At 47.2% G+C, this 15345-nt stretch overlaps 2 protein-coding genes and 1 non-coding gene across 3 annotated transcripts in view; all 3 read left to right on the top strand.

Moving 5' to 3' along the window:
• RPL23 (ribosomal protein L23) overlaps nt 1–2608 on the top strand; it is a 5999-nt gene extending 3391 nt beyond the window's left edge. Inside the window, exons 4-5 of the mRNA XM_021704522.2 lie at nt 2269–2382; nt 2485–2608. Coding sequence (XP_021560197.1) covers nt 2269–2382; nt 2485–2567 — 197 coding nt within the window. The 3' untranslated portion in view covers nt 2568–2608. The remainder of the gene's footprint in view (nt 1–2268; nt 2383–2484) is intronic.
• Nucleotides 2609–5542: 2934 nt separating this feature from the next.
• On the top strand, nt 5543–9025 carry C15H17orf98 (chromosome 15 C17orf98 homolog). The gene is made up of 3 exons (XM_021704523.2): nt 5543–5749; nt 7792–7891; nt 8763–9025. Exons 1-3 carry the CDS (start codon nt 5543–5545, stop codon nt 8918–8920), a joined length of 465 nt encoding a protein of 154 aa, XP_021560198.1. The 3' UTR covers nt 8921–9025.
• A 717-nt stretch (nt 9026–9742) lies between these two features.
• TRNAC-GCA lies at nt 9743–9814 on the top strand. Its single transcript has one exon. It is a non-coding gene; the product is annotated as a tRNA-Cys (tRNA).
• The last annotated feature ends 5531 nt before the right edge of the window (nt 9815–15345 follow it).

The following is a 15345-nucleotide window of genomic DNA, read 5'->3' as shown; positions in this document are numbered from 1 at the left end:
GGGCTCGATCCCAGGACCCTGGGATCATGACCTGAGCCGAAGGCAGATGCTTAACCATCTGAGCCACCCAGGTGCCCCTACTTGTCCTTGTTTCTGCTGAATGAATACATCCCCTCACCTTAGACTTACATATAACAGACAGAAATGTGGAAAGGGGCATTTCTGGAAGTCCAGAGTCCTGAATTGGTGTGTGATCTCACTCACCTACTAGAGTGGTCATTTGTGAGAATTTAAATGGTTATGAGTAGGGGTGCCTGGCTGGCTCAGTCAGTAGAGCATGTGACTCTTGATCTCCGGGTCTTTGTTTTTGTTTTAAGATTTTATTTGACGGAGAGAGACAGCGATAGGGAACACAAGCAGGGGGAGTGGGAGAGGGAGAAGCAGGCTTCCCGCTGAGCAGGGAGCCCGATGCGGGGCTCGATCCCAGGACCCTGGGACCATGACCTGAGCCGAAGGCAGACGCTTAACAACTGAGCCACCCAGGTGCCTCAGAAATTAAATTTCAATTACCCTACTTTCAGATTTCCAAGGGATGATCGCGGTTAATATTTTGTTGCCTTTTTTTTTTTTTAAGATTTTATCTTATTTATTTGAGAGAGGGCGAGCACACAAGTGGGAGGGAAGGGGTAGAGGGAGATGCAGACTCCCCGCTGAGCAGGGAGCCCGATGCAGGGCTTGATCCTGGGACCCGGAGATCATGACCTGAGTCAAAGGCAAATACTTAAGCAACTGAGTCACCCAGGTGCCCTGTCTTTTCTTTTTGCCTTAATGTGCAAAAAATTAGCTTGTAAACTTTACTTTTTAAATGGGACCATGGCCTTCCCATAACTCGTTCTTTTTGCTTCATAAATGATTGTTGTCCTACATGTGAAAAGTTACAGATGGACATAATCATTTTTTTTTTTTTTTTTTTAAAGATTTTATTTATTTATTTGAGAGAGAGAATGAGAGAGAGCACATGAGAGGGGGGAGGGCCAGAGGGAGAAGCAGACTCCCCGCCGAGCAGGGAGCCCGATGCGGGACTCGATCCCGGGACTCCAGGATCATGACCTGAGCCGAAGGCAGTCGCCTAACCAACTGAGCCACCCAGGCGCCCGGACATAATCATTTTTAAATAATTCTGTTTTTGTGTATTTGCCATGAGATAGGTTAATTCCAAGTTTTTGCTCTAATAACACATGTGCCTGCAGTTGGGCATTTGAGATAAGGTGTAGAGTGTGTGGTCAAGATCCTGGGATGTACTCCTGGGGCTCAAGGAGTGTGTATACGTATATGTGCATCTTTAGTTGTAGGTTTCTTTGGTTAAATTTGTGTGTAAATGGGCGCCTGGGTGGCTCAGATGGTTAAGCGTCTGCCTTCGGCTCAGGTCATGATCTCAGGTTCCTGGGATCGAGTCCCACTAGGGTTCCCTGCTCAGTGCAGAGCTTGCTTCTCCCTCTCCCTCTGCCATTCCCTCTGCTTGTGCTCTTCTGTCTATCTCTCTGTCAAATAAATAAATAAAATCTTAAAAAAAAAAATTTGTGTGTAAATGAGCTTCTCTTCCTAAAATCTAAAATAGTACATATTTAATCCCAACAAACTTTCAAAAGCAGTAATTTTTAGATCAAGGTATGTACTTTCTTGGAGGTTTTGATATATACTGGGATGGAATATTGCCTAATGAGTTAAGAGCTTGGCCTCTACTTACGCAGGCCCAAAGGGGTTCCCGTTTTGTGGTACTAGGATCTTTTTTTTTTTTTTAAGATTTTATTTATTTATTTGACATAGAGACAGCGAGAGGGAACACGAGAGGGGGGAGTGGGAGAGGGAGCAGCAGGCTTCCTGCAGAGCGGGGAGCCCGATGCGGGGCTCGATCCCTGGACCCTGGGATCATGACCTGAGCCGAAGGCAGACGCTCAACGACTGAGCCCCCCAGGCGCCCCCTGTGGTACTAGGATCTTAACAGTATCCACCTGTTGGGTGAAATGGGAACAAGTATAGAAGGTGCTTGGCAAGTTTCCTGCTACTAGTGTGTTGTTAATTGTTCTAAAAAGACTATAGATTTACACTTGGAGGAAGTGCTGGCTGTTTGACTTGGAGTAAGGTCTTTCCTTAAAGGGTGATTGGTATTTGCTTTTTCACACTTGCTTTTAGGAAATAAAAAGCAAACGGTGAGTCTACATTCTGTTCAAGTGGGAAATGTTGGGGAACTGGATGAGATGTAAACTGCTTTCTTGTGGTGTCACTTACTTGACAGGTAAGTGACTGCTGTCCTGTTTTCCCTCTTAGTGCATCCAGCAGTGGTAATTCGACAACGAAAGTCATACCGGAGAAAAGATGGTGTGTTTCTCTATTTTGAAGATAATGCGGGGGTCATAGTAAACAACAAAGGTGAAATGAAAGGTAAGAAAGAAAGCACAGTGATGCCTGGGTCTTTGAGATGGGATGATTTAATCTCTGGACCTATCCGATCTTATCTGTCGTCTCATTCTTTTTTTTATGTAGGTTCTGCTATCACAGGACCAGTCGCAAAGGAGTGTGCAGACTTGTGGCCTAGGATTGCATCCAATGCTGGCAGCATTGCATGATTCTTTGGTGTATTTGTTAATTAAAAATTATTTGTTCTCGGTGTTTGCCTTCTTGTTCTGTCACTCTTCTTGACGCCCCCTAACCTTCTGTAAAATGAAATTGCTCAATGCAGTACTTGTGCTTTGTGACTCTATGAAACTTTCGGACTTCCCAATTTCTGCTGTAAAAACTTACTTGTGTTTGGAGTCCTTACAAAAGTAAATTGCGGACAGTAGATAGTGTTTGTTTGATGAGAGGTTACCCCAAGTATCTGCAGTGTGCTTAATTTGAGATAAGGTGGAGTGAGTGGTCAGATGGTGGACACACACGGAGTTCACAGAGTGATGTGAGGAAGGACCAGGTGTGTGTATATGTGCACACTTGCAGTTACAGGTTTCTTTGGGTAAACCAGCACCTAAAGGACTGTGTTTGTAAAACCTAACACACAATTGCCATGTAAATTTGCTCTTGTGGAAGATAAGTTACTAAAAGTACCTGCATTGTTTTTGCTATCAAAACGTTTTGACAGGATAGCTGTATAATGTACCTGCCAAACCCTAATTCATGAATAAAAGTTGATGTAATTAACCAACAGTGGGCGTAAACCTTGGCAAATTCTGCTTGAAAGCATCGGACATTGTGCTTTTCTTCCTAAACCCTTTATGTGACATTTGGGGCCTGAGGGGGAAAAATGAGCATTCAGCAGGTTTGGGTCAATAGTCTGGCCTAAAGATGTTAGATGTTGGAATAGGCTTTTTAGACCAAAATTTGTGTTCACACATCTAGTATCTGAAAATACTCAGCCTTAGATGTTCTTTGTAAGGCCGAAGATTAGAGTATGCCTAGACCCTAGCACATACTCACTTGGTAAGATGACTACCCTTTTGTCCTTCCAAGATCCAGGATGGAATGTACTAGACCTAATCAGTGGATCTCAACCAGAGGAGTTAAGAAACGTGTCCAGGCAATGTCCCAGACCTAATTAAGTCATTGTGGAGGTAGGACCCAGGCATCAGTACTTTTTGAAGATCCCCAGGAGATTCCAAGGTGCAGCCAAGATTGAGAACCAGGGCTGTCTAGACTGAGCCTATCTTGGTTTTAGGAATATTGAATCCAGAAGTCTCTTAAAACAGACCTGTCTTCCTACCCTATCCTCCACCCTGGTGAATTTGAAGTCTTTGATGTGACGTGAAGTCCCCAGGTCCTCCGTTTAAAATTCTTTTGGGGTACGTGGGTGGTTCAGTGGGTTAAGTGTCTGCCTTAAGCTCAGATCATGATCCCAGGGCCCTGGGTTGAGCCCAGCATCAGGCTCCCCCCGCCCCCCAACGCTTGTGCTTGCTTGCTCTCAATATCTAAAAAATTAATAAAATTAATGCTTTTTATCCCCTTGTGTGAGCTCTGTATGAAATGTCTCACCTTCCTGCTTCAAATAAGAGGTGTGAGGGCTGGGCCTCTTTCCCTGCCTTTTCTGTCTGCCAGGTTCTTTCCAAATTCTAATAGAATGGACTCAAACTATAGACTTCCTGTAATTTCAGATTTCTGGGAATTTACCTGTCAGTACAGAAACATGAAGTATGCTGAGCATTAAATTGCTAGGATTAGTGGGGTTTGTGTATAGATGGGAGTACATGTGTCTTTGGGGCATCCGGGTGGCTCAGTTGTCCAGGTTAAGATCTCAGGGTCCTGGGATTGAGCCCCGCTCTGTTCGCCCAGAGTCTGCTCCCTCTCCCCTCTGATGCCGCACTTCTCTCACAGTCTCTCAAATCTTAAAAAAATAATGTGCCTTCATATAATAGTGAATATCAAAGATTTCCCTGATCCTTTTGTCTCGTGTTCTGTCTCGTGTTAGGATAATAGCACCTCGTAGAGGTGGTGTGAGGGGCACTGAGTAAGGCACCTTGATGTGTAAAGCATCTATGTAAGGGTTTATTATTCAAGGGGGAAATTTTGGAAATAAAAAGTTGCCTGTAATCACGGCAACGAGAGGAACTCGTTCATGATTTGCTGTATCCTGTCACATCCACAAAATTAGAGGAAAAAATAGGGTAATGTGTTAACCTGCTGGGTTTTTTTTTTATTATTTATTATTTTTTTAAATTTTTATTTATTTATTTGACAGAGACACAGCGAAAGAGGGAACACAAGCAGGGGGAGAGGGAGAGGGAGAAGCAGACTCCCAGCCGAGCAGGGAGCCTGATGCGGGGCTAGATCCCAGGACCCTGGGATCATGACCTGAGCCGAAGGCAGACGCTTAACAACTGAGCCACCCAGGCGCCCGATCTGCTGGGTTTTTAAAAAGATTTTAAAGATTTAAAAGGTTTTATTTATTAGAGCACAGGCTGTAGGAGGGGCAGAGGGAGAAGCAGACTTTCCCTGGGCAGGGAGCCCCATTCGGGCTCTCCTGGTTTTTAAAAAAGTTTTAAACAGGAGGAAGAGGAGTACCGGCTGATGAAAATAATTAGGTGGGGAGAAGTGCTTTAAGTGGACTTAGTGGAAGTCGGGAGACCTGAATCCTGGTTCTGGATCTGCCACTAAATGGATTTAGGGAATATCGCAATGTTTCTGAGCTTCAATTTAGAATTACGAAAAATGAGAGTTGCAAGTAGATGGTATCTGAACTCTTTCTGACCCATTCTGGGTAGGAGCTCTTCCCCGGAACTGAGTTTGGTAAATGTATATAGTAAGGTGGGGAGGGGGGAGGAGGAGGAGTGGGCCTGCGTTCGCACCACCAGAGTTCAGTAATACCCTCTCCAAAATCCAATGCCTCCTGCATGGTCTGCTCTTAGTCACCCTTCGCCTCAGGGCCTTGCGAGTAACTCGGCCTCGGCCGCACAGCCCTGAGAGCCCACCCTGTTGGGTGGGACGGTACGGTCTGTGTCACAGGAGTCTTTGACACCGCACCACGTAACAATGCGACCAATGCGCAGGGGAGCCCCTGCCTAGCTAGGGCCCTCCACTCCCACCAGAAGGGCCCTGGGAGGCTGCAGTGGTTGGGATGTCGCACTTGTGCGAGTGTCCTCTGCGGCTGGAGAAGAGCTTCGTCTTGGACGGCGTGGCGGTGAGCACCAAGGCCCGCGCCTATGAGCTCCTGAGGCCCAAGCTCTGGTCGGCGATTCCGCCCTACAACGCCCAGCAGGACCACCACGCCCGCCGGTACTTCCAGAGCCGCGTGGTTCCGCCCATTCTGCGGAAAACCCAACAGGTTATTAGAAGAGCGCCCCGGACGATCCCACCGGCTGTCCCCGCAGAGATTGACCCTGGTGGAGGGGCGCGACTTCCCAAATCCGGGCATCTTACCGCTCGGGAGGGCCCCCCCCCATTCCCGACCCCGCCCCCTCGGCTTTCGCCATGAAAGGGAACTAGCGCAGGCCGCGGACCCGGATTGAGCTCACTGAGCTCACGGAATCCCTTTCCACCCCCGAATTTGAGAGCGATCTCATTTGGGGTTTCTGCAAACCTTAGGGAACGGGGCTTGAAGCCCGCCTCGGCCAAACCAATCGGTTTCATTGTCCTTTTTGACGTTACGGACCCGCAGATTTTCTAAAAGCGCGAAAATCCTTGTGACTTCAGCGAACGAGACAAAGCAACGCCTAGACCCTCCAGGCGGGGCGCCCTCCTTTGGTGATGTCACAATTACCGGGGCCGCGGGGGGGGGGGGGCTCGCTCGATGGGACTTTCTGTGAGCAGGTGGGAAGGAAACTTCCCAAACCTCTGCGGACCTCGCTTCTCCCCCGGCCTTTTCCCTCGTGGGTGTTGCCTCTCCTCAGCAGAGTCCTACCCGGATCAAAGATCCTGTCCCTATTTGCTGATGGCTGCTACTTTCCCCAACACTTTGGCCTTCAGTATTTGTGTACATATGTCACAGTGGTATGGGGAGGGGACAGGCGGGGTTAATGGGGGTTATTCTGTGAACAAATCTTGGGGGTGGTGGTGTGCGTGTGTGTGTGTGTGGTCTTGGTGTTTGGGTGTGTGCATTGTATGTGTATGGACCTGTCTGTATGTCCCATGCTGGAGTGTGTACGGGCTCTCTACTTGCCTAATTTTTATGACCAAAGGAACCAGAGTCTGAGAGGAAAAAAGAGAAAAACTTGAGTATTTAAAAGCTTGAAAATAATATGGTGTGCACAATTTGGAAACTTTCTATGTTCCATTTTATTTTATTTATTTTTTAAGATTTTATTTATTTATTTGACAGAGACAGAGATAGCGAGAGCAGGAACACAAGCAGGGGGAGTGGGAGAGGGAGAGCAGGCCTCCCGCCCAGGAGGAAGCCCAATGCGGGACTCGATCCCAGAACCCTGGGATCATGACCTCAGCCGAAGGCAGACGCTTAACGACTGAGCCACCCAGGTGCCCCTATGTACCATTTTATAAGGGTTTAATCATCACAACTGTCATTTTTACACTTATTATTTACATAAAGATAATGGGGTTTTTGTTTTGTGATATTGCTTATTTTTAAAGTAAATTAGGGGCACCTGGATTGCTCAGTTGGTTAAGCGTCTGCCTTCAGGTCGTGATCCTGGGGTCCTGGGATCCAGCCCCACCTGGGGCGCCCTGCTCAGCAGGGAGTCTGCTTCTCCCCCTGCTCCCCCTCCCCCTGCTCATTTTCTCCCTCTCTCAAATAAATAAAATCTTAAAAAAAAAAAAAAAGGAACCTTTACTATGTCAGGCCCTTTATTTGAATTATCTCACTTAAATCTGACAGCAACCCTCCTTTTACTGAGGAGGAAATTGAGGTCCCGAGAAGCTGTGTCATTGGCCTAGGGTCACACAGCTTGTTAGTGACAGAGCTGGGATAGTAACCAGTCTGTCTGGCAGCAGACCCTGAGCCTTTTGTTTGTTTTTTTAAGATTTTATTTATTTGCGAGAGAGAGAATGAGAGACAGAGAGCATGAGAGGGAGGAGGGGAGGGTCAGAGGGAGAAGCAGACTCCCTGCTGAGCAGGGAGCCTGACGTGGGACTTGATCCCGGGACTCCAGGATCATGACCTGAGCCGAAGGCAGTCGCTTAACCAACTGAGCCACCCAGGCACCCAGACCCTGAGCCTTTAACTGCGCACCTAGGCTGCCTCTCCCTGAGAGGCAATAGGTCACTACGTGTATTCATATCTAATCTGTCTGACCTGGCGACCCCTGGCTGGGACCTCGGCTCTCTCCCCCTGCAACAAGCCCAAAGGGAGTTTTGCGTGTGCACCTCTCAGCATGGTGGCTGACAGTCTTGTGTTTTCTCCCTCACTCTCAGGATCACGGTGGCACAGGAAGAGACGGCTGGATAGTGGATTATTTCCACATTTTTGGGGAAGGACAGAGATACCTGAACAGGAGAAACTGGGCAGGGGCAGGCAAGTGCCACCTGGCTTTTCAGCCTCGACGTGGATCCCCCTGGAAGAGTGGTGTGAGGTCCCCAGTTCAGAGAGAGAAATCAGGCCACAGAGAGCCCTGGTTTGGGGGGGTGGGGGAGAGGCCTTGGGACTGTGTCCCCACCTTTTCTTCTCAGACGTGAGCTGATGGTGTCACCATGCTCCTTCTATTTAGGGACTAAGCACCTGCTGAAGTTCAGGTGGGTTTTACGCTCACGCTCTCCCCGCGCTCCAGCGGGGCAAACAAGTGTAGGGAGGTGAGGTGACTGGCTGAGGAGGGTAGTTGGGATCGGAATTCCACTCCTTCCAACTCGAAAGCCCATGTTCCCCTCCCTGCTCCCTGAACAGGCTGTGTCCTGCTCCTTTTCCAGGCCCAATTGAGCAACAGGAAAGGAAGGGTTGAGAGAGGTTTTTCGGACAGTGTGAACCCTCCTCCCACCCCAACCCCAACGCCCTTTGGTCACACCCTAGTCACATGACCCTTTGCACCATTTGGCCAAATTGAGCTCATCCATTTTCTCCACATGGGTCAGAAGCAAGGGTGAAATATTTGCAGTCTTCCTGGCAGCAAAGCAAGTTCAGCCAAGCCCAGAAGTTTCTGTCCCCTCCTATCTTAGCACATAGCATTCACGCTCCTCCTGTGTGCTACTCCTGGTGTGCGGGTTGGTTTCTAGAAAGCTGTCTGTCTCCTGGACTTCATCAACCCTTGGCTTTTAATCAAGAGGCTTGAGACGTTTGAGGATGGAGGGTTCAGCTGGGACATGGGGAGCACATTCTATACCAGCCCCGTGGGAGCAGGGGCAAAGCAAGAGGGGGCTGAATGGGGGCTCAGGCCTCTCTCTCTGCCCCCAAGGGCATTCCCTCCAGCAGGTGACCGGGCATGATCACTACAATGCTGAACTGAAAACGATCAAGGGGTTCAATGGTCGGTTTGGCTATCGCCGGAACACCCCAGCCCTCCGCCAGCGCCCGTCTGTCTTTGGAGAGGTCACCCAATTCCCTCTCTTCTAACAGCATCTCTTCCCTTCCCACCCCTTGACCTGAATAGAAGACAGATGTTTAGATGAATTCTTAATGCTATTTTTATATAAACAATGATGTTATTTGTGTTTCCAAGTGTGCTGTTTCTTTCCTGAGGTGGGGGGGGGGGGGGCTAGTGTCTCCACCCTCAGCTTCTCTGGCCTTTGGAGAGGAGGTGGGAGGAGAGAGGGCATCCTCAGACCTGCTCCCTTACACTCCATGCCCACGAGTGCCAGGCTTGAAAGGAGGCCTCCGTTCTCCCGGACCCATGTCAGAAGAAGGAACGACGCTGCGCACCTCAGCCTCCACAAAGCTCAGGGAGCAGCAGTGCCCCAGGCTAGAAGCTGGCTGCTGTTTGCCCATCAAGAAAGGACAGGCGGTTTGTCCAAAGAGATTGTCCTTGGTTGCCCTGAGAAGGATTTCCTGATTTTCCTGAGCGTCATCCCAGCCAAACTAACTGACATCTTCCTTCTCCTTTCCACCCTCAATCCATCAAGAGTCAGGGCAGTGAACAAGGGGATATCTAGGGTTGCTTTTTAGCCTCTGGATTCTACCATGGTAATTCTGACACAGTGCTTGTGGACATTTTCTCCGCTGGTGCTGTCAGTTTCCTTTTCAGCTAGTTTCCAGGATGTCATTTTTCAAGTGTCCCCACCCAGTTTATTGGTGGCCAAGAGAAAAGGCAAAGCAGATGATGGATACAAAAGAAGGTGGAGCTTTAGAACACAAAGCTCGCCAGAGCTCCAGTGTGGGTGGAACCTGATGGTACTGAGTCACCTTCAGTGGACAAGGAAGAGAAGGATATTAGGGCATGGGGGTATAGCTCAGGGGTAGAGCATTTGACTGCAGATCAAGAGGTCCCTGGTTCAAATCCGGGTGCCCCCTTCCTCCTCCCTTTTTTACTTCCATTACATGGAAGCAAGGAAATGCACTGTACCTCTCAACTCCCAGCCAGAGTTAATAGAGAAGACAAGGAACTCTCAACTCATTCTTGTACTGAAACACTATAGTTTCCCCTACATTCCAATGACACTTAGCTGAGACCCCTGGAGGACCCTGTTGGGCTTCAATTAAATCAAAGTCCCTAAGGAAATTCTAAATCTAAAATTAGGTATGAGAGGGGTGCCCAGGTGGCTCAGTCCATTAAGCCTCTGCCTTCAGCTCAGGTCATGGTCCTGGAGTCCTGGGATAGAGTTCCACCTCGGGCTCCCTACTCAGCCAGGAGTCTGCTTCTCCCTCTCCCTCTGCCCCTCATCCCTGCTTGTGCTCTCTCAAATAAATCTCTTTAATAAAGAAATAAAATAAAATAATTAGGTGTGAGAGCTATGAACACAAGTTTAGCAATCTGATGTATGAGAGTACAGACAAAGAGGTTCATACAATATGTTTTTTTGAGAGAGCTTAGTATAGTACATGCAAGACAGCTTTGAATGAAAACATGAAATAGGGCCCCTGTCCTCAGGGAGTTTTGTGTCTGCTGGAAGTCAACATGTTCACACACAGCGATCACGGGTAGACATTTGTTTGTAGCTCAAGGAAGAGACATCTTTTAAAAATACCTACCCACCTTTTCTAGACTAACTTCTAACGGAGGCTTTCCTACAATTTGAAGGGACATGTCTGCCTGATCTGAAGAGTTTATTATTTCTGACACTGTGCAATTCCCTCTCTGAAAGGTTAGGGGCACTTTCCTCTTAGTAGTTTTTTTTTATTATTATTTTTAAAGATTTTATTTATTTGGGTGGGGGGAGAAGCAGACTCCCCGCTGAGCAGGGAGCCCGATGCAGGGCTCGATCTCAGGACCCTGGGACCATGAGCCAAGCCAAAGGCAGACACCCAACCAACTGAGCCACCCAGGTGCCCCGTCTTTCCACTTTTTTGTTGGCTTTTGGATTTCAGTTTTCTCATGTGCCCCAATTGCTTTTTTTGTCATTACAGCCTGTTCTAGTTTTATGGATACCATTTTTTTCTCTTGTTTCTTTAAAATAATTGTTGTTTCTGAAGTGTTCTTCTCCAAGCATTGCCTTTTTTCCCTCTAATAGGTTAAAGGCCATTGGAAGCTCTGTTTTTGGGTAGGCTTGTTGACTAGTGAACTCCCTTGTGGGCTTTCCAACAGTGACCCAGCCTTTTCATTTGGGAACTTCCAAATGTCTATATCTGTGGGTCACCATCTTCCCTGACTCCTTGGGCCATTCAGTTTCTCCATAGAAAAATCCTGAGATCTCCTGCCTGGGATATCTCCTTGATGCTGGCATCTTGGGAGCAGGAGAAGAAGGAGGAAGGGTATTGGTGACCCCACTTTTCAACATGCAGACTTTTGTTTAATCCCCACTGCTATTCTGAAAGCCCTTGGCCACCCAGTTGGAATTGGAGGAGCCTCACAGATCCAGTTTCTCCAACAAATCTTTCACCTGTGGGGCTGGAGATACAGATTAAGGATCTTAGCCATTCTATATACAGACTTTCACCCAAATTCCCTATTTGCTCCACTCCTCAGCCCTTCCTGGTGATTCCAAATTTTCTTCTCAGGAAGTCCACTTTCCCAGGGTTCCTCACACATTAATCGGTTCTCTTCTGTGTCCCTCTCCACAGCTCTCATTGTTGAAAACCACCATTCCACTTTCTATGAATTTGACTACTCTAGGTACCTCATGTAAGTGGAATCCTACGATATCTGGTTTTTATGTCTGGCTTATTTTACTTAGCATAAAGTTTTCCAAGTTCCCCAGTGGGGAAGCATGTCAGAATTTCCTTCCTTGTTAAGGCTGAATAATGTTCCGTTGTATGGATATATCCCATTTTGTTTATCCATTCACTGATGGACTCTTGGGTTGCTTCCACCTTTTGGCTATTCTGAATAATGCTGCTAGGAAGACAGATACACACATAACTGTTTGTGTCTACTTTAAATTCTTTGGGGTATATACCCAGAAGTAGAATTGTTGAATCATATGGTAACTCCATGTTTAAGTTTTTGACAACTGCCATATACCCAGAGAGATTTTTTTTTAAAAGATTTATTTATTTATTTAAGTGGGGGAGGGGGAGAGGGAGAGAAATCCTCAAGCATGTGCTGAGCAGTGAGCCCGACACGGGGCTTGATTCCAGGACCGTGGAGATCATGACCTGAGCTGAAACACCTAGAGAGATTTTTAAACTACTGATGCCTAGTGGAACCTAGGCCTTCCGATTTGTTTCTCTCCCAGGTGACATTAATGTGCACCCAAGATTGGGAACCACTGGCTCAGCTAGCACTTGGGTTTCAGCTTCCTCTGCTGTGCTAAAGTCACCCCCACCCCTCCTTTCCATCTTTGAAAACTGTTTGGCATGGTTCTTCTGTTCCCTGTCCAGTCTTCTCTTTGTCCTTTAAGAGTTATACACTTTAAGAGTTTGGAGAGGGAATGGGGATAAGTACATAATGATCCATAGAAACTTGTTGCTCTATGAGAAGTATTTATATATGAATTTTCAAATGTATATACATGTGGCCTACCTCTTGGGTTGAAATTTCTGAGGAGCGAGCACTTTGGCATGTTTGCTCTCTCTTTACAGTGGCTGGGAAAGAGTTTTCTTGCATTCTTGTATTCATTCACTCATTTGTCCATAGTAGCCAAGATACAGGATGACTACTATGTGCTAGACACACACCGGGTGCTCCATATAGGATGGCAGTTGTCTGGGATGCCCGGGTGGCTCAGTGGGTTAAGTTAAGCATCTCACTCTTGATTTCGGCTCAGGTCATGATCTCAGGGTCTTGAGATAAAGCCCGGCGTCGAGCTCCATGCTCAGTGGGGAATCTGCTGGAGATTCTCTCCCTCTGTCCCTCCCTAGCACTTTCTCTCTCTCAAATAATAAATTAATTAATTAAAAAAAAAAGGATGGCAGTTGTCAGCAACCCAGTAAACATAATTCTACCAATACACATATTTGGTCAAATGTCTTCAGTTTCTTGCCCTTTTTATGGTGTCTCTGTTTTGACAGACACATGCCGGACAATATTTGAAGTTGCTTTCATCACGCCTAGCCACCTCCACCTTCTCACCCTAGTAATTAAAAGGCCACCATTTAAAGTACGTATTGTGACAGTGAACACAAGGTGGTCTCATTACAGAAGCTTTCGTTACACAGCAGAAAACTACGGTTAAGCCTTCAGGAGACTATGATTTCAGTGACATCCTGAAGTGTGCACTATTTAAGGCTCTTTAGAATACCGGAAGACTCACTTCTTAGTAACCAGGGAACCAGCCAGATGTTCTGGGCTAATGGCCCAACTGCAGAACATGCAGATCAGTGAATCAGAGACTATCATTGCTCTGTAACTCCCTCATTGTTTCTTAAGCATTTTTTTTTTTTTTAAAGATTTTATTTATTTATTTGAGACAGAGAGAATGAGAGGGAGGAGGGTCAGAGGGAGAAGCAGACTCCCTGCCGAGCAGGGAGCCCGATGCGGGACTCGATCCCGGGACTCCAGGATCATGACCTGAGCCGAAGGCAGTCGCTTAACCAACTGAGCCACCCAGGCGCCCCTGTTTCTTAAGCATTTTGATTGGCATGACCACCTCTTCCCGGTTGTACGTGACCTGGACTAGAGTTGTGAGTATTGATGCCTGTGACACCAAGCTACACACATTTCTACAGATAGGTTTCCCCTTTTTTTTTTTTTAAAAGATTTTATTTATTTATTTGACAGAGAGAGACACAGAGAGAGAGGGAATACAAGCAGGGGGAGTGGGAGAAGGAGAAGCAGGCTTCCCGCTGAGCAGGGAGCCCGATGCGGGGCTCGATCCCAGGACCTGGAATCATGACCTGAGCCAAAGACAGACGCTTAACGACTGAGCCCACCAGGCGCCCCAGGTTTCCCCTTTTTAAATGACCTTGCCCTGTCCAATACTTAAATGATTGTCTCAAAAAAATTCAAGAAGGATCATGGACAAACTGTTAAAGGAAAACATGGGAAAATGGCTTTCTGTCTTGAGGGTTGGCAAAGGTTTCTTAGTGAGTGACCAGGAGATTCTCGCCACAATCAAAACTTTGGACGGACTCTTCTGAGCTCTTTTTCAACTAGGCCCTGACTTTGGGATTTCTGAGTTCTTGTCTGCCTTGTCCAATTTTTTTTCCTTCAGCGAAGACAGCAGAAGAGATGATTTATTGTACATGTGTTACATTCAGCCACAAATGGAAACAGTTAGTCCCGAAAGTCATAGTTCCAGGGCAAAGGACCAAAAGGGACTGTTCTGGTTCCAATTTTAGTATATGTGCTGTGGAAGCCAGCACAAAAGGGACTGTTTTGGTATGAGCAATGAGGGTCTCTCAAAGGTGGGCGTTGAGATCAGATGGTGATGGATGTCCTATACCCATTGAATCAAGCTCTAGAAGGTAGGCATGCAGTCCAACCATTGATACCATTGTCCCTGGCCTCTGGCTTTCCTTATTTCTGCTCCTATGACTCCATGAGTGCGTAAGCTAGCAGTTTACTGGGCCTCTGCCTCATCTTCTCTTACACTTCAGGGCATTCACTTCTTCCTCCACTTGGCTGTCTTTGCGCAGAGGTTTCCAAAAAGATGGTGCTAAGGCCGAGAGCTGCCTTGTTCAACTTTCGCCAAGAATCCTGTTAAGCCAGTTTAGCCAGGATCAGAATCTGATCTGATCACCCTCAATATCTGATCAGCTTCCTCATCCCCCGCCGCCCTGTAGGCGAAGTCTGATCATCCTGGCCTGCCGTCGGTCACTATCCTGTAAAGTCAGTTTAGCCAGAAATCCCCCCTTGCCCCTGATGTTTCCTCTGAGTAATTTTCCATCCACCCCCGCAGCCCCCCCCCCCCCCGCCCCGGGCCCCCGCCCTGCTGCTTGGCTATAAATTGCCATGCTGTTCTCAGAGTTGAGGTCCCTCTCTCTCCCCCACTGCAAGGTCCCCCTTAAATAAAGTCTTCCTTACCCTTGTTCTTTAACCAGTGTTATATGTAGTTTTTTCTTTAACAAGAGGATACAAAGAGCATAAAAGAAAATATTAACGGATGAGACTTCACCATGTCTGCTTGTCAAAAGACCCTGTTGAGAACAGGCAAGCCACAGACTAGGAGAAATGATTTGCAAAATACAGATCTGATAGAGAACTGGTGTTCAGAATATATAAAGAACTCTTGCAACTCAAAAGTAAAAATACTTGTAAACAACCCAATTAAGAAATGGGGTGAAGGCCAGGTGCACCGAGGTGGTGGAGCGGCCTTTCCTGGTCTCCCCTGCAGAACCCCCCCTTTACTATCCAAGCTCCACATGCGAGCCTTCCTGACACCCTGTAACTGGGAGACTTGCACCAAGTGGAAAATAAACTCCAAGCAACCAACAAGAAAGAAAGAAAGAGAGAGGGAAAAAGAAAGAAAGAAAGAAAGAAAGAAAGAAAGAAAGAAAGAAAGAAA

The sequence above is a fragment of the Neomonachus schauinslandi genome, chromosome 15 (genome assembly GCF_002201575.2).
Source record: "Neomonachus schauinslandi chromosome 15, ASM220157v2, whole genome shotgun sequence".
Lineage (NCBI taxonomy): Eukaryota > Metazoa > Chordata > Mammalia > Carnivora > Phocidae > Neomonachus > Neomonachus schauinslandi.
This window is presented reverse-complemented; position numbering and strand designations above follow the sequence as displayed.

Coding starts and splice junctions, on each gene's coding strand:
- C15H17orf98 (XM_021704523.2), top strand. CDS start 5,543: ATGTCGCACTTGTGCGAGTGTCCTCTGCGGCTGGAGAAGAGCTTCGTC. Junction 5,750..7,791: donor TTCTGCGGAAAACCCAACAG/GTTATTAGAAGA, acceptor CCTCACTCTCAG/GATCACGGTGGCACAGGAAG. Junction 7,892..8,762: donor GAGAAACTGGGCAGGGGCAG/GCAAGTGCCACC, acceptor TCTGCCCCCAAG/GGCATTCCCTCCAGCAGGTG.